The 25126-nt window shown below is 46.7% G+C and overlaps 4 protein-coding genes across 5 annotated transcripts; 3 read left to right on the forward strand and 1 right to left on the reverse strand.

Moving 5' to 3' along the window:
- The first annotated feature begins 821 nt into the window (after window positions 1-821).
- Window positions 822-7432, forward strand: tox4b (TOX high mobility group box family member 4 b). Its single transcript, XM_053415896.1, has 9 exons — window positions 822-951; window positions 3311-3379; window positions 3472-3759; window positions 3859-4119; window positions 4397-4711; window positions 4835-4915; window positions 5022-5639; window positions 5937-6091; window positions 6295-7432. The coding sequence occupies exons 1-9, from the start codon at window positions 946-948 to the stop codon at window positions 6350-6352; spliced, it is 1851 nt and encodes a 616-aa protein (XP_053271871.1). The 5' UTR covers window positions 822-945; the 3' UTR covers window positions 6353-7432.
- Window positions 7433-8456: 1024 nt separating this feature from the next.
- On the forward strand, window positions 8457-17373 carry supt16h (SPT16 homolog, facilitates chromatin remodeling subunit). Its single transcript, XM_053415897.1, has 24 exons — window positions 8457-8732; window positions 9697-9789; window positions 10034-10204; window positions 10318-10470; window positions 10568-10714; window positions 10892-11043; window positions 11180-11352; window positions 11459-11549; window positions 11637-11710; window positions 11824-11936; window positions 12031-12096; window positions 12936-13034; window positions 13401-13516; window positions 13694-13847; window positions 13948-14075; window positions 14271-14533; window positions 14623-14741; window positions 14859-15097; window positions 15191-15266; window positions 15352-15521; window positions 15620-15749; window positions 15838-15964; window positions 16054-16131; window positions 16426-17373. Exons 1-24 carry the CDS (start codon window positions 8667-8669, stop codon window positions 16629-16631), a joined length of 3204 nt encoding a protein of 1067 aa, XP_053271872.1. The 5' UTR covers window positions 8457-8666; the 3' UTR covers window positions 16632-17373.
- A 1012-nt stretch (window positions 17374-18385) lies between these two features.
- On the forward strand, window positions 18386-21929 carry LOC128430220 (sterile alpha motif domain-containing protein 9-like). The gene is made up of 3 exons (XM_053416223.1): window positions 18386-18566; window positions 18860-18921; window positions 19234-21929. Exon 3 carries the CDS (start codon window positions 19366-19368, stop codon window positions 21361-21363), a length of 1998 nt encoding a protein of 665 aa, XP_053272198.1. The 5' UTR covers window positions 18386-18566; window positions 18860-18921; window positions 19234-19365; the 3' UTR covers window positions 21364-21929.
- A 349-nt stretch (window positions 21930-22278) lies between these two features.
- Window positions 22279-25038, reverse strand: LOC128430201 (ER membrane protein complex subunit 4). 2 transcript variants are annotated; one of them, XM_053416184.1, is made up of 6 exons: window positions 24890-25038; window positions 24149-24302; window positions 23909-24023; window positions 23523-23676; window positions 23254-23414; window positions 22279-22772 (listed from the first exon to the last, which is right to left on the reverse strand). In XM_053416184.1, exons 2-6 carry the CDS (start codon window positions 24259-24261, stop codon window positions 22737-22739), a joined length of 579 nt encoding a protein of 192 aa, XP_053272159.1. In that variant the 5' UTR covers window positions 24262-24302; window positions 24890-25038; the 3' UTR covers window positions 22279-22736. The 2 variants fall into 2 exon arrangements, with proteins under 2 accessions (XP_053272159.1, XP_053272158.1); XM_053416183.1 differs by lacking the exon at window positions 24890-25038 and adding an exon at window positions 24384-24494.
- Window positions 25039-25126: the final 88 nt, after the last annotated feature.

Consider the following 25126-nt stretch of genomic DNA (forward strand, 5'->3'; position numbering starts at 1 on the left):
TGTTTGTGAGTCTGAACGCGATCGGGAGCTCGTTGCTAAAGTTCGGAGCCGTAAACTCGAGGTGTTTGATTCCACTCTCACGCTTTTGTCCTTTTTGTTTTCTACAGCGTTATCGTGAAGGGACTCTTTCATGTTCACCGTAATTTCCTATTAAACATTGTTGTCTCGCTTGTACATACGGACGAAAAAGATCCCGAGTTTTATCTTTTTTTAATTACATTAATATAAAAAGGAATCGTTTAAAAAAATAAAAAACAACGGAGCAAATAAAGGAATTTTGAAAGAAAAGTTACTGTTTTTGTTTGATTCTTTCTTATCAAGTTCTGGGAAATTTTAAAGCAACTGGACATAACTTTTACTGAGCAGCAGCGCCCCCTGCAGGCACTGGCTGGTAGAGAAAAAAACAATTCTTTAAATAGCTTCACCCACTCACTGAAGAACACTTGATATTACCCATGATCCTCTGCTTCCTGAACAGAGCTGCTGCTGGAACAAATCCAACAAACTCTTCTTCAAACTTCAGACTCACTTTAATGAGATATTGAGACAGAAAACTCTGTGAATGTTTGACAATAGTCTTTTATAAATGACTTATCACTCATTGTTTTAGTTGTCTGTTCATTTACTTTTGTACATATTTCCACTAACAAGTTTGCTAAAGTCATGAAATCAAAGACTGTTGTGATTGATTCACAATAACTTTCAAGTTTATGAAGTATTTTACATTTTAAATCCAATGCTTTTACTCTGGAGTTTTCTTTCGCAGGGGTTTTAGCAGCTGCTTTTTATTTTGAAACCCCTTTTATCCTGTGCGTGTTGACGTCACATCCCGCTGTACGTACAGAGGCGGAAGCCGGTGCCATGTTGAGGAAATCAGTTCTGGGCGAAGTTCACTAACAAAAAAGGGGATAAAAATTAAAACATAATCAGATTCCGGGGGTGAACATGGAGGTAAGAGTAGTCCACACTAGACACGTGATGGAATAAACTATGACGTCATCTCGTGACGGTGTGTGTTCATCACAAACTCTGAGTCGTGGTCGTGACGTGCGGAACTTTTCCTTCTCGACCCCTTTTTTAATTTTTCCTCCATTTAACGTCTCCCTTCAGACACCGAGGCTGCGGTGTCACTTTCATCTGAATCCGCAGCTTTAAAGAGTTTGAGGCCGGAACCGAAACAAGTTGTAAAAAAAAAACTGCCGGAAAAAATCAATTCTGATTTGTTTCATCGATTCATTTTAATATTCGGATTTATTTTTGATTTCAATTAACGAATCCGCTGCAAGTGAGTCACGAAAGTGTTTCAATAAAACAACTGGAGCAAAAATGCCCTTTTGGCCGGAAGCTCTTGTGACAAGCGACTTCCTGGCACAGCTTTCAAAATAAACATGAATTACAAAACCTTTAAATTGAAAGGGTTATGTTCCATAGAACAATATTATTATTTTATTGTTTTAAACAACACGAATCCACAATCTTGACATTTTTTGGACACATGCACCTTAAAATGTGACGGACATTGAATTTGATCCCTGGATTTAATTTGGTAAAAAAATTTGCAAGCTAAATTATGTTAAAGTTGGGAAAGATTGTGAAGACGCAAGGTAGATAATATTGCACCATAGACTTTATATAAAGATGGACGATGCATTGCTGCTTCCTTCTACATTCCAGAAATGTATTTTGAATCCATTTGATTTGATAGCGATCAGGAGTTTGGAGCGCCGGGAGCCAGGAACCGTCTGTACGCTGAAATCTTGTGTTCTTAAAACATCATATGACTAATTAATATGTGAAATGTATTCAACCTGTAGTATTACTCTTCAGTTTGGTCCGTGTCCATACCAGTCACTCGAAAGAGGCAGGACTCATGACCTGTACTGCAGCCAGCCACCAGGGGGCGACAGTGACGCTTTGGCTTCACTTTTCTGGAGCTGACATGAGCTTTTATAAACGGTCCAGTTAGCCAGCGGGTTTTATTTTGACACTCCCGTCGCCTGACTTCCGGTGTGGTTATCCGGTAACTTCCCCGGCTCCGTGTCTCCGGGATCCTCTGAGCTGTCTGACCCGGGCCAACACGAAGCTAAATCGGGGTTCTGGCCTTGTCCTTCACCGCTGTCGTTAACCGGAGCCCCGGTTCAGCACCGGCGCCTCGCTCGGTAAACCCCGGTCTCTCCGGCACGAGGACCGACAGACGAACCGGCTCCAGGCGGAGTGAGGAGCACCGCAGCCAGGCTAAAGCTAAACCGTGTCAGGAGCAGGTAACAGCCACGTTAGCTCGGGGGCTAACCGGGTTATCTCTGACACGGTTCATCGTCCCGACACCTGAAGCATCGCGTTGTCTGGCTCGGTGTCCCCGTTAAATGAGGACAAAAAGACCCCGGTTCCTCTGCGCGACGTCCGCTTGACTCGGACACGGACACATGAGGCCCCGCTGAAACATGGACCTGAACTTCTATTCGGATCTAACGGACGGTACCGGGCCGCACGACGGGGACCCGGAGTTCCTGGACCCGCAGTCCTTCAACGGCTTTGACTCCGACAACAAGGTGACTGTCACCTGATGGACGGAGCGAGCGGCTGTCACCCACACATGTGACCTCCCTTTGTCCGAGTCCAGCATCGGACCCTGAACGCATCACACTGCGCAGACCTACCTGATTGGTTGCGATGTTCGTACACAAGTTTTTACTGAGTCCGATACCTGTACTTTGTGTATTAGCGATACCGAGTACTGAGTCCGATACCTGTATTTGTGTATCATCCGATACAGAGTACTGAGTCTGATATATGTACTTTGTGTATTGACCTAAACTGAGTACTGGGTCCGATACCTGTACTTTGTGTATCAGCCGATACCGAGTACTGAGTCCGATACCTGGACTTTGTGTATTAGCCGATACCGAGTCCGATATATGTACTTTGTGTATTGACTGAAACTGAGTACTGGGTCCGATACCTGGTCTTTGTGTATTAGCCGATACTGAGTCCGATACCTGTACTTTGGGTATTGGCCGATACAGAGTATTGGTTTCAACACCTGTCCTTTGCGTATATAAAGTAAACAACATATGTTAACGTACTTTATCAACAGAATTCTTCGTACAGTGCACGATGTTGCTTCAGGGCCGGGTCACAAACGCTCTTCTTCTTCTTCGCAGCACAACTGTTGTTTCAGAGCGGCGAAGAAAAGCAAAATTCCACTTTTAGTGAGAGTGATAAATATACGTGAAAAGATTGGTAGATAAATTCTGTCTATAAACATAATAATAAACACGATTGTTCTAACTTGTGCGTCTGAATGTTTCAGTTTCCCGGCGGCAGCGACAACTACCTGACGATCCCCGGGTCGGGCCATCCCTTCCTCTCCTCCGCTGAGGTCGGTACACAGAGCAGCTTCTGCTCCGTCTTTCTTTACTCGCTTCACCTAGATTGACATTCGATTAAATGTTGATTCCACCCCCCCCCCAGACCTTCCACACTCCCAGCCTCGGCGATGAGGAGTTCGAGATCCCCCCCATCTCTTTGGACCCGGACTCGGCCCTCACCGTGTCCGATGTGGTGTCCCAGTTCGGGGAGCTGTCGGACTCCGGGCCCTCCGACAGCGTGGTGGCCCCCGGGAACGCGGTGGTGGAGGGGGACGACCCCTCGTTCGCCTCCACCTTCGTGAACGCCGCCTCCCAGGGGCTGGAGCACCTGACCCTGGGCGTCATGAACCAGTCGGGAGGAAGTGCTCTGCTGGGGTCATCGCTGGGAATGGTGAGCAGCGCAGGAAGTTCCGACCTTCTCTCTTAAACATGAAGGAAAGTCCACTCACGCGTTCTGCTCCTGTCTTCTTCTTCTTCTTCACTTGTGCAGGATCTCGGCCATCCCATCAGCTCCCAGTTCGGCAGCTCGTCCCCAGTGACCATTGACGTCCCACTGGGGGACATGAGCCAGGGCCTGCTGGGCTCCAACCAGCTGACCACCATAGACCAGTCTGAGCTCAGCGCCCAGCTGGGGCTCGGACTGGGAGGATGCAACATACTGAAACGCTCCCACTCGCCCGAGCACCCGCTGTCGGCCACGGCGTCGCCCACCAGCTCGCTGCAGGACGACGACATGGACGTCTTCAAACGAGTTAGTCTTTAAGCCCCTTTTCATGATCAGCTGGTTACTGACTCGTATTCTGCTCATATTTAATTCATCACTGCTCTTTCCATGAAGACGCAAATCTGAACCAACCGTTGTCCTTAAATGTTAAACTCACAAATGTGTGTTTCATCTTTTATAATTATCGTTTTTTAGCTTTTGTGGTCCCCTGCCACCTCTGCAGGAGAAACCAAGCTGCTCTGCTCGGTTCACTGGTCAATCCACAGCAGTGAAAGCATTTTCCATCTCTTCCCCTCACATTCAGAGCGTCCTGGTGGAGTCTCCGGTGTCCATGGCCGTCTCCTCTGGGGTCATCTCCCTCGACCCCTCCATGTCCGATTCGTCGTTCTTCACGCAGACCACGTCTCCAGCCTTCCTTCAGAAAACAGGAAGAGCAGTAGTGAAGCTGGAGAAGATTCCGAAAGACCCCAACAAGCCTCAGAAACCGGTTTCGGCGTATGCCTTGTTCTTCAGGGACACGCAGGCGGCGATTAAAGGACAAAATCCCAACGCTACGTTTGGAGAAGTCTCTAAGATCGTGGCGTCCATGTGGGACAGCCTGGGGGAGGAGCAGAAACAGGTGAGAGGGACACAGAGAAGGTCCTGGTTGGGCTCCTGATATGAGCTCGTCAACATGTGGTGAGGTTTAAACACAACTCAAATGTTGGAGCCTAAATCTCCCGTTATGATTTTATTACTCCAGGTTTACAAGAGGAAGAACGAAGCAGCAAAGAGGGATTACTTGAAAGCGCTGGCGGAGTACAAAGCCGGCCACAGTTCTCAGGTGAGTGATCTGAATATTCACACAATGTGCTTTTCATACAAAACCTTCTAATGACGTTGAATCATTCACATGTTTTTCTTGTTTGACTTCATCCTCCTCTCCGAAGGCTCCCATCGAAGTCATGGACACCGCCCCCTCGCCTCCACCTCCAGCTCCGTCAGCCGCGCCTGCCCTCGCCCTTCGCTCCACCAGGTCCCAGCAGTACAACCCAGAGGAGAACACCATCACCAACATCTGCACCTCCAACATCATCCTGGACCTGCCGCAGGTCACCACGCGCTCCCGCACCGGCGCCAACAAACCCCAACCTCCGCCTGCCGCCCCGAACCCCCCCACCGTCACAAAGATCATCATCAAACAGACGCAGTTGCCCTCCGGCGCCGTATCGGTCACGGCGACGGCTGCCTCGTCGCCTCGCCAGCCGCCTCCTCTGCAGCAGATGCAGAGCACGCCGCCCCCGCCTCGGCTGCAGCAGATGGTCCACGCCCAGGCTCCTCCCCCTCTGCAGGCCAAGCCGCGAGGCGGGGGTGCAGCGGCGGCGGCCACTGCTCCTCCACCGCTTCAGATTAAGGTCGTCCCATCGTTGCGACAGTCGGATTCAATCACACCAATGATTATGACGGCGGGGGGGGAAACGCCTACGTCCCCGACACTGATGATGGAGCTGGGACAGTCGGCTGCAGTGGTGACAGGACGAGAGGAAGCGGCAGATGTGGAAGAAGGGGTAAGACCAGCACCAGAATGATAACCACATCAGAATAACACGTAGAGTTATTAATCTTATCTGGGGATAGTTACAGATGAAGAAGAAAACAGACCCGTTAATTAAAGGCTGATGAACAAACCATAGACTTTACATAAAGACGTCAACATGACAGCTCCCACACAGGGAAGCCCAAACATCTGGATCTCCCCCTAGTGGCTGGCTGCATCCGCCTCAAACGTCCAGTCCATGCTGTGCAGCGCGGAGCCGGAGACGTGTCATTCATGTACATGTGTGTGTTTCTCTTGCTTCTTCCAGATGGAGGTGGAGGTGAACGTTGCCCCCGGCCCAAGCCTGACTCCGGCCTCCAGTCCCGACATGTGCCAGCGAGCCGGCTGCACCAACCCGGCTGTGGAGAGCACCGACTGGGACAAGGATTACTGTAGCAACGAGTGTGTCGCCACGCACTGCAGGTACCTGAACCTATTCATCCCTGCTGCAGAGCGGCTTCCAGACATGAGCTCTCACATGCAGCCGCTCTGGACATGTTATCAATATCTGGGTCAATCTGTGCAGTAAGAACAAAGGGAACATCACAGCAGCCCTGCGTCCACTGCCACAGGTCAAAGGTCGAGAGTGTAAACTAACAGCTTCCTTTATGTTTCCTCGTCTGCAGGGACGTGTTCATGGCCTGGTGTGCGATCCGAGGGCGGAGCTTCACCACCGTCACATAGGGGGAGGCCCAGCTGACGTCACAGTGATGCACAGAGACAAAGACAAAGATGATACATGAAATGCAAATGAACAGAGGAATAACTGAATGAGTGGATGAAAGCCAGATCGGGCTCAGGTACCTGCGGTGGTGTTTTTTGTTGTTTTCCCATCGTGTCCCGTCAGATGGGAGAACAAACAGGAAGTGGTTTTCAAAGTGTTATGATGAACTCTCCTGAACGACTTCAGCTGAATTTTTTTTTTTTAAATACATCAGTCGGGACTGACGGCTCATAATGAGATGAATGGATAATTTAATAATATGGATGGACACAGAAAGAGAGACTCTGCTCTGCTGCTCCGGTCTATTGATCATGTGTTGTGAATTTAAAATATGGACTTGAGGAAAGAAAAATCTAACATTTTATATGTGCTTATTGTGTTTTTAATTATTTTGAAAAAGGTAAAAAGTGCAGGAAGGAAATTGTGATCCTGCAAATGTGTTTCAGTTTATTATATTGATTTAAAGAAATTCTTTACTGTCACACTGGGGGCATTTTTTATTCAGTTATTTATGGGGCGTTTCTGCGTTGACGGGCCGGAGGATTCTACTCAGTCCAGATTTGAACAACCAACAAGTGGGCCAAGCACAAACCGTCTTAAAGCTGATCTGGAGTCGGACAATGGGGTAAAAAATAGTAATTTTGAGTCAAAAACTGTGTCACCTTTAAAAGCCACGATGGTGGAAACTGGAAACTTTTAAAAAACAGGTGCTAAGATTCAGGGACAGAAATCCCACCGAGGTTCTGTGTGCTCCTCCGCTGCTGAAACACCCGGTGAAGAGGGGTTTTACTCATGTGGTGCTTCTTTTGTGTTATGAGGAACATTTGTGGTGGAAAAAAATATCAATATTGGAGTGAAACGAACACACACCAGCTCTGACAACACTACTTCCTGTGAGAGGAAAGGGAATAAGAGGAGAAGCTCTTTGAACATGACGAAGAACAAACTGTTCCCAGATGAAATGATGCAGAATCTGGTTTATTGTAGATATCCTGGGAATGTTATCAATGGTGAAATAAAATATTTTATGTTTTAATATATATTTGAACACCTGGAGCAGGATCTTTCAAATCTCAGATGGTTTCCACTTGGTTTCTTTTCATAACTGTCACATGTTGATTCAGATGAAAACCAGTTATTATGAAATAAGGAAAAAAATCTGTTTCACACAAGAGTTTATTTAATTTATTCTGTTTGTCAGTTTAGTTCAGTGAAACATTCTCTTGACAACTCATCCTGCAGCACTTAAACTTTATTCAACACTGAACCTTAAACAAACACTTAGCATTTAATTTAAATATAATAAATAAATTAAACGAGATAAGACGATCAGATGAACTTAAGTTAGCAGGAGGGAAATTCAGTATAAAAAAGGCAGCAAAGTAAAAAGTAAAGTGCAGTAACACAGGATGATGTAAGTATTACTTTACTGAAATTAATGTATACATTTATCTGCTTCTATAGACAAACAGGCAGGTACTTATAATTAAATACTATGTGTTTTATATGTAGAGTATAAATATACAACTAAACAATGAGTAAATACTTTGTTCACTCTGGGGGTCACGTGTCCCTCAGCTGATCCCGTCGCTGTCGCTCGTATCGCGAGAGTGACGTCGCCAGGAGCTTTTGATGACGGTGGCGGGAAAACCCACCGTGGCGGGAAAGAAAAGCAGCGTGGGTCACACAAGGCAGGGGGCGCTGTTGCGTCACCGTCACATTAAAATGCGCCACAATTAAAGATAGAAGGACAAAGTGAAAAGAAGTAAAGAAGGGATTGAGTGACGTGTAAACATCAGCTGTTTGTGATGATCTGTGATTAGAGGAATAATAATAATGAGTTTAATACGGTTTATTATGATATGTGTTATATGATGAGGGCAGGGGGAGGGAGGAGAGGGAGGCACAGAGGGGGGTGAGTTAATGAGAGTGTGTGGAGGAGAGAGAGAGAGGGAGAGCGAGAGAGAGAGAGAGAGAGAGAGGCTCACACTATTTCTCATTTTCATATTTCTGCGTGTTTAACGCGGCTGTGGTTCGAATCCGCGCCGGAGGCCTCCGCACCGAGCACGCGCACCCGGCGGCAGCAGCATCACCCCCCGGCCCGAGGCGGCGTCCCAGCAGGCGTGGAGAGAAAGTGCGTTGTTGTGTGTTGACACGGATCCTCATCCTCCTCATCACCACCACCCTCCTCCTCCTCTTCATCCTCCTCTTCCTCCTCCTCCGGCCTGCTGAGAAGCGAAGCCGGGAGCTGGAGTTGGCAGCAGAGCACTCACCATGGCGGTAAACCTGGACAAGGACGCGTACTACCGCCGCATCAAGAGGTTATACAGCAACTGGAAGGTGAGGAAGGGCGGCCGGTTCCGGCTGGACGTGGCGTCGGGCTCGAACCTGACCCGGTAGGGGGGGAACCGGTGCCGAGAGGCGAACCACCGCGTTTTTTCAGCCGAGCGAGTCGCCTCTGTTGTCGGGGGGGAGCGGTGAGGTCTCCCCGCCCGCATCCAGCGCCGACACCCGGGGCTTCAGTGTCCGCGTCGGGCCTCGGTCCTCTCGGGTGTCTCCGTGTGACCCGGGTGGTTCTCTCCACGTCTCCCCCGTCCAACCGGGACACGTCCCCCCGCCTGTCTCGTCCCACAATAACGGGCTAGCTGTCCCCACGCTAGCACGCCAGGCTTCCCATTCACCGCGTTAGCCTGCTAGCTCGCAAGTTCCCCCCCCAGCTAGCTCACAAGCCAAGCGGGTAAACGCGTAGCGAGCCAGCGCCGGTTCCTGTGACGAATAAACCGGGTTAAAAGTGACGAGAACAACTTGATTCACGGCCTCTAACGACCTGGGTTCGAATCCGAGGCGGTTTTAAAGCTAACTGTCAGTTTGTGGCCACATGCTAATGCTAGCAGGCTAATTAGCATCAGAATGAAGTGACATGTGCAGCTTCTGGAAATCACTTTATTCAAAGTTTTTACACGCGTCTCGTCTCACGTCGTCAGATCCCGCGGCTGCTCTCATCCACGAGGACACGGGTTCGATTCCTGGAGTTCGAACACGATGCTGCAGCTGAATCCTGCAGAAACTCGTCTCCTGTGTTGATGTAATGGTATAATACGTGTTGTTAATGTCCTTATAAGACATTGAATGAGCTGTGTGGGTCGGTTCTGTGCAGCTGCAGGTGCTGACGACTCCACACACTTCTAAATGTCCCTAATGTCTCCAGTACTTGATCTGGAGACATGTCCTGAACCTGTGGACATGATGGAAGTCCCCTCAGTCTCATCGAGTCTCGTGTGCTGTTCTCTTTGTCTTCCTGCAGAAAGGAGATGACGAGTTTGGCAAAGTGGATGCCATGGTGGTTTCAGTGGGAGTGGACGAGGAGATCGTTTACGCCAAGTCCACAGCCATACAGGTAAGGACGCCGCGTGATGAAAGCCAGAGGAAGCCGAGGACGCCACAGTCAGGTGCAATGAACAGACACTTTCCTGTTGTCACTTCATGATGTAGCTACACTGTGAAGCTTTGACCAGATGCTTTGGGCCGTTGTCTGGACTTTGTGGGTCTCGCTCGCGCTTGTGTTCAGACCTGGACTCTGGGTGAGTTGCTCGGGGGTTCTCCTTCAGGTCGTGGATTCAGTCTCTGCTCGTTCTCCTCAGACCTGGCTGTTTGGCTACGAGCTGACGGACACCATCATGGTGTTCTGCGACACCAAGATCATCTTCCTCGCCAGCAAGAAGAAAGTGGACTTCCTCAAACAGGTGGCGATAACGAAAGGCAACGAGAACGCCAACGGGGTCCCGCCCATCACGCTGCTCACCAGAGAGAAGGTCAGAGCTCCAGAGCAGAGTTACCATCATGTGATTTTTAAGATATGAGCCTGTTGGGTTTGTTCTGTTGTGTTTTCAAGAAACTGACTCTCCACTTTGTTGATGCTTTTCAGAATGAAAGCAACAAGGGAAACTTCGACAAGATGATCGAGGCGATCCGCGGCAGCAAAGAGGGAAAGAAGGTCGGGATCTTCAGCAAGGACAAGTTCCCCGGAGAGTACATGAAGAGCTGGAACGACACCATCACCGCCGAGGGCCTGGAGAAGGTGAGAAGCTTTAACTCCTAGTGATCAGAAGTGAATGGAGAGAGTCTGTGTTTTGAGTCATCATCAACGTCCCTCTTGACCTGTGTCCCGTGTGCAGGTGGACATCAGCGCTGTGGTCGCGTACACGACGGCGGTGAAGGAAGACGGGGAGCTCAACCTGATGAAGAAGGCAGCGGCCATCACCAGCGAGGTTTACTCCAAGTTCTTCAAAGAGCGCGTCATGGAGATCGTTGATGCCGATGAGGTGAGGAGCAGCAGATGGTTCGTTCGGTGCTGGAACACGTTGTTAGCTGTGAGGTGTTTGTGTGTCTGTGTGTCCTTTGCACAATGTCTCTCTCTTCACCATTAGACACATTCTGTTCTAAAACCCTGAGGTCTGTGTTGAATCAGTCCTGTTTCCATTCTCTCCCTCGCCCAACAGAAAGTGCGTCACAGCAAACTGGCCGAGTCGGTAGAGAAGGCCATCGAGGAGAAGAAGTACCTGGGGGGTGCGGACCCTTCCACAGTGGAGATGTGTTACCCCCCCATCATCCAGAGCGGCGGGAACTACAGCCTCAAGTTCAGCGTCGTCAGGTAAGAGACCCGGTTCCCACTCAGCATCTGAGCAGGAAAAGAGAATTCACTGATTTATCTGAAGAAACTAAAACAAACATTTGACATTTTTAGATTTTAAAAAGTTTTAACTGGCTCCGTTCTGTTTCTTCACCAGCGACAAGAACCACATTCACTTCGGTGCCATCACCTGCGCCATGGGAATCCGCTACAAGTCGTACTGCTCCAACCTGGTGCGGACCCTCATGGTGGACCCCCCCCAGGAGATGCAGGACAACTACAACTTCCTGCTGCAGGTGGAGGAGGAGCTGCTCAAAGAGCTCAAGCACGGTGGGTCTCCAGGGCTCCGGGGGGGGGGGGGCGTGTACAGCTATGTGGTGAAGTGCTATCTGACGGCAGCCTGAGCACATTGAGAATTGTTCTGTCTGCTCCACAGGTGTGAAGATCTGCGACGCCTACAACGCCGTGCTGGAGTACGTGAAGAAGGAGAAGTCGGAGCTCGTCTCTAAGCTGACGAAAAACCTCGGGTACGTGTCCACGACTTCCATCTTTGTTTCCCACGGCCCCCCCCCCCCCCCCGTTCCACCCGTAACAGTGTTCTTGTTTCATCGTAGATTTGCGATGGGAATCGAGTTCCGAGAAGGCTCTCTGGTGGTGAACGCTAAAAACCAGTACAAACTGAAAAAAGGTTTGTTTTCTCATCTCCTGACGATATCAGTGTTTTTATTCTGGTTGGTTTAGTGATTTCCATTCATTTCAACTCAACCCTAAATGGAGAACGTGTGTGTGTGTGTCTTGCAGGCATGGTGCTGAGTATCAGTTTGGGATTTGCTGACCTCGTGAATAAAGAGGGGAAAAAGGAAGAGCAGAAGAAATATGCCTTATTTGTTGGAGACTCAGTCCAGATCAATGAGGTGAGTGGTTTACAGAGAGCTGCTCAGAGGAGTTTCTGTGTGAGGAGGAGCCGAGCTCTCCGACCTCTGACCTCTGGAAACGTTTGTGTAACAGGAAGAGGCCGCCACGATACTCACGCCCGTCAAGAAGAAGATCAAAAACGTGGGGATCTTCTTGAAGGTAGGTGACCTCAAGCTTTCAGTCGTCCCACTGGTAGAAGCCATGTCTTGGGTTGCAAAGGGGCGGAACTTTCCTGGAAACTTTCCATGGAAATATTAAGCTCAGGAATTTTGGGCATTTTGAAAAAGAAAAAAAAATACACAAATTAAGCGCCGAGCAATAAAAACATCATTCAAAACTCTATTTTAATGTAGTGTGCAGGATTAGTCAAGTAGGAGTAGTCAAATAAGTTTCGATGATATTACTGGGGGAAATATATTAGCATGCTGATTGAGGATTGTTCATTTATCCATCAATTGTAAAATATTTTAAAGACGATTCCAATTGGCCAACTATTTATATCTCTAGCATTGTATTAGTGTTTTTTTACAAACTTTTTTCTCATCTTATTCTACAGAACACTTCCACGTGCACTATCTCATGTGTGGAGACATTTCACCCCAGCCAGTGTAGAAGGAAAGGATGTGTGCATTTACAAATACTGTGCAAAGACCTATGTTAAGAATGAGAGTAAGATGCAGAAGCATATAGTCAAGTGCCCAAAGTTTCCTCAGGGCTCAAATCAGCCTATGACAAAACAAAATGTTTATATTTATGTCTGTATATGACAAGGTAAATACAATAAGCATAAATTACCCACAAAATCTCCCATTAATTCCCATGGAAAGTTTCCAACTTTGAATATTCCCGGAATTTTGCAACCCTAGTCACATGTCGAGTCTCAGTTCTTCTGATCAGATCTGGCTCACCGTGTGAATCGATGAGCCCTGTCCACTTCCAGCCATCCAGAGGAGAACTCTAATATGACGTTATGAATTGTGGCGTCTCTTCTTCCTCAGAATGACGACGAGGAGGACGAGGAGGAAGATGGCGACGATGCCGAGGAGCTGCTGGGGAAAGGAGCCCGGAGCGCGGCGCTGCTCGCGGACAGGACCAGAGTGAGTGTGTTGTTTACCGTGTGACAGGTGATCAGTGCTTATTTGTCACCTTGACTCTGCGTTGATAACTAAGAGTGTGAATGTTTCTGTGCTCTACCAGCTACTGGGGAAGGTAAGTATCCATTGTTTCTTCTCAAATCTCATCAGTTGGAACAAAAGTCCACCTGCAGATGAGAGAACGTTTCTCATTTTCATTTCAGCGACTTTATCTTAATTTTGTTTCTGTGTGTTTTTTGTTTTTTCTGACCATCCGAAGCTGTGACACATGTCTGTTCTCTGCATGTGTGTTGTGGTTCTTCATTCCTTTTGAGTTCCCTGGTGTTGGAGGCGTTGTGTTACTCAGTTGTGTCTGTTGTCAACTCTCAGAACGAGATGACGGCGGAGGAGAAGAGGCGGACCCACCAGAAGGAGCTGGCCAATCATCTGAACGAAGAAGCCAAGCGGCGCCTGACGGAGCAGAAGGGAGAGCAGCAGATTCAGAAGTGAGTGATGGAGCCTGAAGGGGGCGCTAGACGATGTTGTTTGGATAAATCCACACATAGGCTGCAGTCACTTGATTATTGAATCCACTAATCTGATAAGAAATACCCCCCCCCCCCCTCCAGTTAGACGCTGACAGACAGAATTAACTCTTCTTTATTTTAATATTTTTTCCCCAGGGCCAGAAAATCGAACGTGTCCTATAAGAACGTGTCTCAGATGCCCAGAGAAAGAGACATCAGAGAAATGAAGATCTTCATCGACAAGAAGTACGAGACGGTCGTCATGCCCGTGTTCGGCATCGCCACGCCGTTCCACATCGCCACCATCAAGGTGCACTGAGGAAAACCTCCACCCGTCCACCGCCGCTCGATCTGGGTTTTTAATCATTGTCTTATTGATCATGTGACCTTTGTTTTCCTCTCGTGTTCAGAACATCAGTATGTCGGTAGAGGGAGACTACACCTACCTGAGGATCAACTTCTACGTCCCCGGCAGCTCTCTGGGTCGACAGGAGGGAAACATCTTCCCCAACCCGGACGCCACATTCGTCAAAGAAATGTGAGTCTTAACTGTTTACTAAGTAATCAATAATTATTCCATGTCCAGGGTATTGAAATACTGAAACTCTAATTTGACAGTTAGACATGGTTGTGTACTTAGTGTCTTAATTTAGGTGTTTTTGTTTGTACGCGTATTTTAAATTGAACTTACTTCAAACTAAAATGTGTTGTCCTCACTCCCTCTCCCCCTCAGCACGTACCGGGCGTCCAACCTGAAGGCCCCCGGCGACACGTCGGTGCCCTCCACCAACCTGCAGAACGCCTTCCGCATCATCAAGGAGGTGCAGAAACGCTACAAGACGCGAGAGGCGGAGGAGAAGGAGAAGGAGGGCATCGTGAAGCAGGACACGCTGGTCATCAACCTCAACCGCAGCAACCCCAAGCTCAAAGACCTCTACATCCGACCCAACATCGCCCAGAAGAGGATGCAGGGCTCGCTCGAGGCTCACACTAACGGTGAGGAAGCACCATTCACACCTCCTGGTAGATTAAAGAACTGTGAACCGAGCAGCCGTAGAGTGAACTCCTTTGATCTCCTCCTGCAGGTTTCCGATTCACGTCGGTCCGCGGTGACAAGGTGGACATCCTCTACAACAACATGAAGCACGCCATCTTCCAGCCGTGCGACGGGGAGATGATCATCGTGCTGCACTTCCACCTGAGGGTGCGTCAATCAACCTGTGGCTGCAGGGGGCGCTGCTGCTCAGTAAACATTACGTGGTGTTGCTTTTACAGGAGGCATTCAAATGTCTAATTATCTCCATCACACTTTTCCCTCCAGAACGCCATCATGTTTGGCAAGAGGCGCCACACCGACGTCCAGTTCTACACAGAAGTCGGCGAGATCACCACCGACTTGGGGAAACACCAGCACATGCACGACCGGGACGACCTGTACGCCGAGCAGATGGAGCGCGAGATGAGGCACAAGCTCAAGTCGGCCTTCAAGAACTTCATCGAGAAGGTGGAGACGCTGACCAAAGAGCAGCTGGAGTTCGAGGTGCCGTTCAGAGACCTGGGGTGAGTGGATGGAGAGAACCTGAAGCATGGAGAGAAGGTGAAGCCCAGCGAGCAGGTGGACTCATTGTTTTCTCTGGGCCTCTTTGTTTCCAGGTTCCAGGGCGCCCCCTACAGGAGCACCTGCCTGCTACAGCCCACTTCCAGCTCCCTTGTCAATGTTACTGAATGGGTGAGTGAGAATCGTCAAGAACAATATTCTGTTCTGAAACTTTAAGTTTAGAAAATTTAACTTAAATGTTTCCGTCCCCTTAAAGCCGCCGTTTGCCGTGACCCTGGACGAAGTGGAGCTGGTCCACTTTGAGCGTGTGCAGTTCCACCTGAAGAACTTTGACGTGGTCATCGTCTACAAGGACTACAACAAGAAGGTCACCATGATCAACGCCGTGCCCGTCAACTCCCTGGACCCCATCAAGGAGTGGCTCAAGTACGACGCCTGACACGATAACGCTTTAGTCTCTGAGAGTCTGAGTGACACCTGCCGCTCCGGTTTATGTCGGTTGATGTTTTTTGTCTCTTACTCAGCTCGTGTGACATCAAGTACACGGAGGGAGTCCAGTCGCTGAACTGGACCAAGATCATGAAGACCATCGTGGACGACCCCGAGGGTTTCTTCGAGCAGGGGGGCTGGTCCTTCTTAGACCCAGAGAGCGAAGTGAGTTCAGCTCAGTGGAGGAAACTAATCATCCCAGTTTTTCTCCTGATGATCCATCACTCTTCACCGTCTCTCGTCTTTGTCTCAGGGAAGTGGTAGAGAGGAAGATTCAGAGTCTGAGATGGAGGATGAAACGTTCAACCCGTCTGCAGATGAAGAAGAGGAAGAGGTGGAGGACAGCGATGAGGATTACAGCTCAGATACGGAGGACTCGGGTCGGTTTAGTAAACGTTTTCTCAATGTGAATTCTGTAAATCAAGTTGGATCCGATGTCTCTGATACGAGTTGTTTGTCTTGTGTTCAGCGGAGTACAGTGAGTCGCTGGGCAGCGAGGAAGAGAGCGGTAAAGACTGGGACGAGCTGGAGGAAGAGGCCAGGAAAGGTTTGTACCTGCAGCTTATTCCTCATCAGTCTGTTCGGTCTGGAAAGTATAAATGACAACAAGTTAAACCTGTGATAAAGAATCAGGATCAAATCGAAGCACACACAATATATTTACATGTTTGACACTGAGTCAAGATCCTTGAATTAATCTGAGAAATTCAGGAAACTGTTGAAAGAAAGTGAACAAGTTCCTGGATCGTGTTCTTCTCTGACCTCCCATCCTTCCATCCAGTTCATTATGAACACGCTTCGTAAAAACACTTATTGTTCAAATGCATCTTGTCCCCCTCAGCTGACAAAGAGAGCGTCTACGAGGACGAGGACACGGCCAACAGGAAGAGGAAGATCCGACCGTCCTCCGGGCCTGCATCCCGCCCCTCTGCCCGCCCCTCTGCCCGCCCCTCTGCCCGCCCCTCCTCCCGCCCTTCATCCCGCCCTTCATCCCGCCCTTCATCCCGCCCGTCAGCCTCACCCAGCAAGAAGAAGCGACGGACCTAAATGTCACACAAATACACACACACACACAGACACACACACACACACTGCCAAACCCTAGCTGACCCTCCCTCCTGCCCCAACTGGCTCTTGTCGCCCGAACACTTCTTACACACACACACTCACACACGATGTGTATAAAGACGTAGACGGCTCTTATTTTGGTGTTGGTCAGTGAAGTGTCAACAGTGAGTCGGTCGCACACTTCACTCATCAGCTCTTCTCCCTCTTCACTCCTTCCTCCTCCTCCTCCTCTTGTTTTCCACTTCCCTTCTCCATCCATCTATCAGGGTTTCATGTTTGTGTGTGTGTGTTTAAATGGGTTTTTAATTGAAAGCATTGTTTATTTTTTTGTTTAAAAAAAAATAAGTTTCTTAACTAATGAATAAAAAGAGATGTGACCTGATCCTCTGCCAAGTGTTTTATATAAAAACTGAGATTCCCTCTCCTCCTCCTCCTCTTCATCATTTCACCTTCCAGCCATGTTTTCTTCTGTGTTCGTTCAGTTGTGGTAATTAAATGAAACATTTTTCTGTTTTGTTTTTTTGACGGGGGGGCAGACACACATTTTCTGATAATTCTTATTTGAACGGGTTTGTAAACGTTTGCAGACAGAAACACAAACTGTCTCCTTCGCTCTTCTCCTCTGTCCCTTTTTCTTTTTCTTCATTCTGAGTAGATATGTTGTACTGTTAATTCTGAAAATCCTGTTTTTGTTTTTGTAATAAAATGAAATGGAATTGTAGCTTTCAATGGTCTGGTTCCTCTTTCAGTGCCGGTTCCTCTCCTCTTGACAAGACATCAGGAAACATGACACCCGGGAAAGATCCGGAGAATTGACTACGGAGTTAGCGACTAATAACCAGAGCCAAACTTCAGGAGAAAGTGACACTAACTCAATTTTATTTGTACAGCGCCCAAATCATAATATACATTATCTCAAGATGCTTTAAGTAGAAGGTCACGACCTTGAAGCTCATAGAGAAACCAACAGTTCCCACAATGAGCAGTGACTGGACGGGAAAAACTTCAGAACCAGTCAGAGTGGTCCGACTGGTTGGTGAGCAGAGAAAAGAGAGAGAGACAAAGAGAGAGAAAGCGAAAGAGAGAGAGAGCTCTGGATCATCCAGGTCTTGATGTTCTTGACACATTCCTGACATTCGACACTAGTTCAGGAAGATCCATCAAACATAGATGTGCTGCTCCGGGTGGTTCTGTAGTTTCTGATCCAGGACTGTTGAGGTCATGGGCGGGTTGTGAAATTAAAACTGTTTCATAATCATTTAACAATTTTACAAAGTTTCCTATACCACAGAAATACTTATTAACAGTTATAAAAACTTGTAAACTTTACGCCAGCATGTGAAAGTGGGTTGAATCAAACTGTTGAAGATTTTGGGATGATTTTAAAACTGTATCTTTGCTCCTGAAATTCAACGTACACATGCACCATGTCCCTGATGATGAATAAACCTCTTGAAACTAAAAATTATTCTAATCTGCTTAAGATAACATGTTTATATCTATATAATGTCCTTTGAATGACAGATGAGGACTTTAGAGGCTACACGCAACTTTCAATGTTTGCTATATAATGCGTATTTATTTCGTAGATAGAAAATGCTGCTTTGGGTTCAGATCATTTCACAATAAACTGAACAGTTTCAGAATGATGCTGTGTTCGACCGTTTACAGGAAACCAGCTGCAGTTTCATTTCCACGTAAATGTACCTTGTAGGTAAGATGGCATCTGGTCAGTCAAGTTTTGAATATTAGTTCTAGTGACTCAATCAACAAGTCATCTGTTGTTATTAATATGCTGGATCACAAAGGAGCACTGAACTATGAAAGGAATGCAGAGGGAGTGGCTCCACCATGTATATAAGGTCCATCCCCGTGGATCTGCAGTCAAACTCACACCTGCTGGATCTCAATCAGGTAAAACGATTTGCATTAATGTTTATTGATTATTGTTCATTGATTTTTCTGATTTAGAAAATTTGTCGGTATCTTACTGGAGCTTTTTTCCAACATGTTCTTTTTTTTAGGAATTAAACTGTTTTATATATCTTAATTTATCCCCAAAAATATTTGGGGATAAATTAAACTATATCATCAGCATAAATTGTTGATGCATGTCAGTGAGCTACATGTTTGAAATGACACAGAATCATTCATCATGCAGGTTTTATAAGCTGCTGATTATAAGTCACTGATCTTTCTTTTAATAGATCGGCTGTAAAACGTGAAGAAGAAGAAGTTGGTTTCAGGTTGTTGACAACATCTCATGCTGGTGAGTCACTGCAAGTCTCTAATTAGAAAAGTAAAAGCTAAATGCTAACATGCTACATTTAGGAATTATAATGTTCACCATGTTCATTGTCTTGGTTTAGCATGTTAGCATTCTCCAATTAGCACAAAACACAAAGTGCAGCTGAGCATGAGGGGAATGTTGTGATTACGATTAAAAATGAAAACTTGTCGTACTCTCGGAAGTCCCTTTAACCCATTAAAGTTTTTATATTATATAATGATCACAATGTGCTATATAAATGATTGTGTGTTTGAAATGAGATGAATACAAGCTGTGTTCTCTCCTCCTCAGGTTTTTAAATGCTGCTGCACTGACCCGTTAAACCACAACCAGAGAGAAATACAAACGATTCTTGGCTCACTCCATTACAACAATAAGCCTTGTAACACAATATTTCGCTTCACAATAAGATAAAGCAACACAATGGAGCGTCGTTCACCAGACATTGAATCCTCTGGTGTTGACAGGGAGATGTCAGTGGTGGAGTTGGATGAGCACTGTGTTTTGTATATGAAAGAAAATCCCACATCCACCAACACGCAGCTGTTCTGTATGTTGGCCCTGCTGAAGGCCTATGTTCCTGAGTCCTACCTCCTGATGTCTGATTGTCAAAGGATTCTTGGCCCACCTGATCCCATCCATGGAGGCCCCCCCTTTGAACAGAGAATGAAGCCTTTTACCAACTTCATCAGGAAATCCAGTCCAAACCCTGGACACGTACATGTATGTATGATTAACAAGGAATCTGCACAAAAGGCTGTGGAGGTAATGGCTGCCAGGAGTGATACAGTGAAAAAGCTTATGTTCTCACTTTGTGGAGCTCAGGCCGAACCACATGTTCTCCAAGTCATCAAAGATCTGCTGACAAAGAGAGAAACGGTAGATAACCGCCAAGAGAAGTTCTCAGGGTTGGTTGAAGATATACTGAAGCATGAGAGGTTTTACAAAGCTCTATTTGTCTTGAAGAACGCGTCAACAAAATTCAGAGAGAACGCCGCTTTCCCCCAAGTTGTTTCTCGTCTGTATTACATTGCTAAAGAACCATCTGACTATGTAAAAGCTGAAGAATGGGCAAAGAAAGCCATTGATCGAGCTCAAGACATCTCTTACATAGCTGACACTCTTGGGCAGGTTTATAAGAACCGTTTGTTGAGGCTGGGTGAGGGACCAGACGAAATCATGAGAATGGCAGACGAGGCCTTCACAGCATTTAAAGATGTGGAGAAGAAAGCAGACAATGAAGAGCCCCTACAGATGGACACAGAAGGTACTGCAAGCATTGCAGATACTTTCAACAATCGGGGCCTTTTCGGCTTCCTCCAAGTGGCAAAGATCGCTTTTGAAAAACTCAGTGACCAGCAGCTGAGGGCTTCTTTAATCCAAAACAGGAGAAAGAACGTCAAAGCCAAGTTTGAATTCTTTGAGTGGTACCTGACCTACTCGAAGCCCAATGAGACAACTTTAGAGCCAGATTACTTCTGGAAGGATGTGGCACTCTGTTACGAACATTACACAACAGAAGCAGCAGCTGACTCCACCAGCTTCCCAGGTCTTCTTGACTGTTTGAATCAAGGCCTTTTCAGGTCCAGGGGGAAGAGGGCAGGATTTCAGGAGGAGGAGAAATCAGGGTTTGATTTAGAGGAAATCCAACGTGAGTTGAAAAACCACTATGAGGAAAATGTTGATGATGTCCAAGTAGCTGAGAGGTACATCCTCTCCAACATCATCTTGAGCAACAAGATGCCGGATTCTCCTCAGCTCGCCTCGGTGGAAGAACTCCAAACTATCCTTTCGAGATTCTTGGCCACAGAAAGGAGGCATAGAAGTCCAGAGTTCTACCTCTTGGTGCTGCTGCTGTGGGTGTTCCCTGAGGAGCAGCCTCTGGTGCTGCAGGACGAGGACGATGAAGAAGTGGAACAAGCGCCCACAGATGGGCAGCCTGGACAGCTGCCTCTTGACCTTGGTTCTGACTCAGACCTACATCAGTATGTCACCTTCATGGAAAAAGCCTATGAAAGGTCCAGTTATGCCAAGTACCTTCGATCCCGTTACCTTTTGCCTCTGTTTTTTCTGGGTGAGGGCTCTGGACTGAGCAAATGGATTCACAAATCACGGCTGGATGCAATCGTGGAACAAAGGGTGAACACTGAGCTGGCAGGTGAAAAGAATCCAACTGATTTAGAGAAAACAAGGCGGATTGAAAACATGTGGAGGAACGGTGACGTGTGGCAATTGCCGGAAATCAGAAACATCCTTCGCCCGGTCACGGTTCACGACAATAAAGTGGATGTTTGTGCCGGAGGGTGGAAAGAAAAGGTTTCAACAGAGGTTGAACCTAAGGATCCATCGTTGAGCACCATCTATCTTGGCTTCAACATTAAGGGTCCCACCTTGACATCCTCGTCAAGGTGGGAGAACTAAGTGTAAGGTTTCTCTAAAGCACCTGACCTTTTTATTTTATTTTATTTCACTCATTACTCTGAATTATCAGTTCTTTTGAAGGTGTATGGGTCAAATGTGATTGACATTAATCTGATTTGTTGTAATGTGTGGATATTCTTATATGTCTATGAAAATATGTCTCAATCTTATGTGATAAAGATATTAAAGACATTTCTCTCATATACAGCCTACTTGCTTATATACATATTTGGGTTGAAAACTGATTTTGTGTTTGTGTTTAGTATTTACAATAATTCATTTTATCCCCCATTGCATTCTACTGGCCAAGTATTCACTCTCTTAGGCATCCAAATGTATTGATGACAAAATGAATTTCCATCTCAACTAAAAAGGTTTCTACCAGGGGAGATAACCCATTCTTCTTCTACATATAAAGCTTTTATCATGTGGTGTCTATTGGATTTATTATCAGTATCTATATTATTTTTATCATTATTATCATTAGTTATTACGGTTATTTTGATTGTAATAACTGACTTGTATTGAAAAGTGCTATACAAATAAAGTCGTTATTATATTTATAACTGTGGTTTTGTGTGTTTTCACTGATTCTCGTCTAGTTTCACTAAGTGTCCTGACCTCCACACCCAGTGTTGACTGAAACAGTCCAGTCATTCACATAGCAAAGGGTTCATTCACAAGACACAACCACAGACTCTCTCTAGAAAAACACACCAAAACTCCAGAAACAGGTGAAATGTGTTTCAGACAGAGGCTGAACAGAGGAGCTGCAGCAGTTTGAGGAAAGTGATGGTTTCTGAACATTAGAGCATTGAAACCTTCTTAATTAAAAACACTCATTAGAATCATCAACCTGATTCTGAGCCTGTTCCCTAAACGTGATCTAGAAATCAGACACCAGAATTCCTTCAGCAAGATTAAGACACGTTTATTGACATTTCAATTCGGCCAATAAGGATTTATTTCATAGACAATTTTCAGACAGGAGATCAGTATAAATTAGACAGAGCTATAAGTTAAACAGGTTAGTAAATGTTGCTGCTAACAAAAAGGAATTGTCTTAAAATGAAGCGTTTCACTACAAACTGAGACGAGAGAAATGAAACGAGGGGGAAAGAAACAAATGCACAGGCTGTGAGTGAATCTCTAGGAAGTTGTGGATAAAACCGTATAGAATTCTGTATTCTGCAAGACAAACCAACGGGATTGTGAGTCTGTGCGTGTGGAGTAAGTCCCAGTAGTTCAACAGGAGTCAGTCTGATGATCTGCTGAGGGGGAAACCTTGTGTGAGCGGTCGTCTGCTGCAGGATGAGCAGTGTTTAAACCTCTGTGGATATATGAATCCTTCATGTGCATCGGGTCCGGCAGCTTCACAGCACCATCCCTCCGCCCATGATCTCCATCCTCTGTGGAGAAGAAACAAGTTCAGAGAATCAGAAAGTGCTGAATCGACTCTGTAACACGGCGACAGGAGGAAATCACACAACAGCTCATCAAATATGTATTTATCGTATGTGGGTTAAATGCAGAAAAGCAACAATAGCTGATATATCAACTCTCACAAAGCAATATGAAATAGTGCTGTACTGTTCACTATCAAGCTGAATAAAACGTTATCACATAAAACAAACTGTCTTTTAAAAGGACAGAGAGACCCTCATCTGACAAATGTGTGTTTTACCAGTGGTGGAATCTTTTCTTAATAATAAACTAGTTCACATAACTTTATTAAACCCAATTTAACATGCAATGACAAAGTTAGCCTATTCTGTCCCCTGCTGGTCAAAGCGTGAACAGCAGTAGAAACTGACGGAGCTCATTTGCCATGGAGACGATCAACACACACACACAGAGACTTTTTGTGATTCTAATAATCGTAGTGTTTACCTGAGGCGGTTCTATGAAAGCCAGCCAATCAGACGAGTGTGTTGGGAGCAGGCCCATCGACTGACACTTGTAAATGGCCAACGCGGAGCCCAGGAGGTTTCCCACCAGGTAGACGAGGCCCTGGAGCCACTGCTGACTGGAGCTCTCCAACAGTTTGAAGGCTGAGACACAACAGAGAGAAGGATCGAAGGAAAAGGTCACGACAAATAAACCAAATTAACTATAAAACTGTGTGTGAATCAAAACTATGTGAACAACTGGATCCTCACTGGCAGACATGGACATGAGGGCCTGAATGGGCCTCCAGGCCATCATGCAGACCATCATGATGGGGAAGATGGAGATGGTGTTGCCCGACATGTACATGATGAACAGGTTCATGGGGATCTGCTTCAGGGGACCAAGGGCCACGTCCCAGCAGCGCTGTGAGACAGAGGAGACAGAGGACAATGCTCAGCAGCACATTCCTGTGATATCACAGTTTCATCTTCTCTACAGCAGTTTGTGATCAGGGACTTTCAGCTAAGTGTCCCTAATAAAGAGGGTTTCATTACTTAAACTCTGTGAACTTAGGAACTTATTTGAGTATAAACTCAACAGGAAGTGGCAAACAAAGTCAATATCTGCATTGATATGAAGAAGGAGACCCCCTCACCTTCTCCACCAGGTTCTTGTCCGTCTCCTGGATGCTGGTGTCAGGGACGGGTTTCTCAGAGTAGCCGATGGGATACACAACGTCTCCCTGCCCCCCCTGCCGGTCTCCACGACTCCTGCAGCACAGACGCAGCACAGACACAGCACAAAGATTCAACTTTACTGTCCCATGATTCACTGAATGTGTCTCTTCACTGCACCGAGTTGTCTCTAATTCATGATGTCCTGTCCTTCTGTTCACCTCGTGTTTCCAGAGCTCAGCTCCAGAGCCCACTTCATCCTCCGGGCCGCGCCGCCTCCCCTGGTCGACAGAGCTCCTCCTCCTCCTCCTCCTTGTCCTCCTGGAGACGCCATGGCAAACGTCTACGCTGCTGTACCTCAGAGACAGAAGACACCTGCAGAGGACAAACACACATGTTGACTGGAAATCTGTGGATCAGTTAAAAACACTCAAAGGCTCCGACGTGGTGACAAACCGACGCGCAGGAAGTGACATAAGACACGAACTCCGGATAATGTCCAGTTTGTATTTTACATAAGAAGAAGGCTGCAGGAGATTGTCCGGATCCGCTTCATTCACAACAACAGGGAAATGTCTGTAATGTCCAGGAAACTCCAAATGCATGTTAAATGATAAAGACAGAACAATAAATACATATTTAGATGTTAATGTCTCAGAAGCTCTATGTGTGGGGAACACTGGTTTATTAAATATTAGCGTTAAACCCGTGAATCCTGGTTTCCTCCTCTCTAACCTCCCACCAGTGCCAGTTGAACCTCACACGTTAACATTCAGACTCAGTTGATCCTGGTTTAGTCAACGTTTTCTAAATGTGAATTCTGTAAATCAAGTTGGATCCGATGTCTCTGACACGAGTTGTTTGTCTTGTGTTCAGCGGAGTACAGTGAGTCGCTGGGCAGCGAGGAAGAGAGCGGTAAATACTGGGACGAGCTGGAGGAAGAGGCCAGGAAAGGTTTGTACCTGCAGCTTATTCCTCATCAGTCTGTTCGGTCCGGAAAGTATAAATGACAACAAGTTAAACCTGTGATAAAGAATCAGGATCAAATCGAAGCACACAATATATTTGCATATTTGACACTGAGTCAAGATCCTTGAATTAATCTGAGAAATTCAGGAAACCAGAACCAGAGTGAGTGTGGTCCGACTGGTTGGTGAGCAGAGAAAAGAGAGAGAGACAAAGAGAGAGAAAGCGAAAGA

Source organism: Pleuronectes platessa, chromosome 23, assembly GCF_947347685.1.
Source record: "Pleuronectes platessa chromosome 23, fPlePla1.1, whole genome shotgun sequence".
Lineage (NCBI taxonomy): Eukaryota > Metazoa > Chordata > Actinopteri > Pleuronectiformes > Pleuronectidae > Pleuronectes > Pleuronectes platessa.

What these genes read in the sequence shown, in the direction of transcription:
- LOC128430220 (XM_053416223.1), top strand. Translation starts at nt 19,366, where the DNA reads ATGGAGCGTCGTTCACCAGACATTGAATCCTCTGGTGTTGACAGGGAG.
- supt16h (XM_053415897.1), top strand. Translation starts at nt 8,667, where the DNA reads ATGGCGGTAAACCTGGACAAGGACGCGTACTACCGCCGCATCAAGAGG. An exon ending in CCCATCAAGGAGTGGCTCAA is followed by an intron (nt 15,522 to 15,619) that starts GTACGACGCCTG and finishes TCTCTTACTCAG; the next exon opens with CTCGTGTGACATCAAGTACA. An exon ending in GGAGGAAGAGGCCAGGAAAG is followed by an intron (nt 16,132 to 16,425) that starts GTTTGTACCTGC and finishes TGTCCCCCTCAG; the next exon opens with CTGACAAAGAGAGCGTCTAC.
- LOC128430201 (XM_053416184.1), bottom strand. Translation starts at nt 24,261, where the DNA reads ATGGCGTCTCCAGGAGGACAAGGAGGAGGAGGAGGAGGAGCTCTGTCG. An exon ending in CTGAGCTCTGGAAACACGAG is followed by an intron (nt 24,024 to 24,148) that starts GTGAACAGAAGG and finishes TCTGTGCTGCAG; the next exon opens with GAGTCGTGGAGACCGGCAGG. An exon ending in ACAAGAACCTGGTGGAGAAG is followed by an intron (nt 23,677 to 23,908) that starts GTGAGGGGGTCT and finishes TCTGTCTCACAG; the next exon opens with CGCTGCTGGGACGTGGCCCT.
- tox4b (XM_053415896.1), top strand. An exon ending in TGGGGTCATCGCTGGGAATG is followed by an intron (nt 3,760 to 3,858) that starts GTGAGCAGCGCA and finishes TCACTTGTGCAG; the next exon opens with GATCTCGGCCATCCCATCAG. An exon ending in TGGGGGAGGAGCAGAAACAG is followed by an intron (nt 4,712 to 4,834) that starts GTGAGAGGGACA and finishes TTATTACTCCAG; the next exon opens with GTTTACAAGAGGAAGAACGA.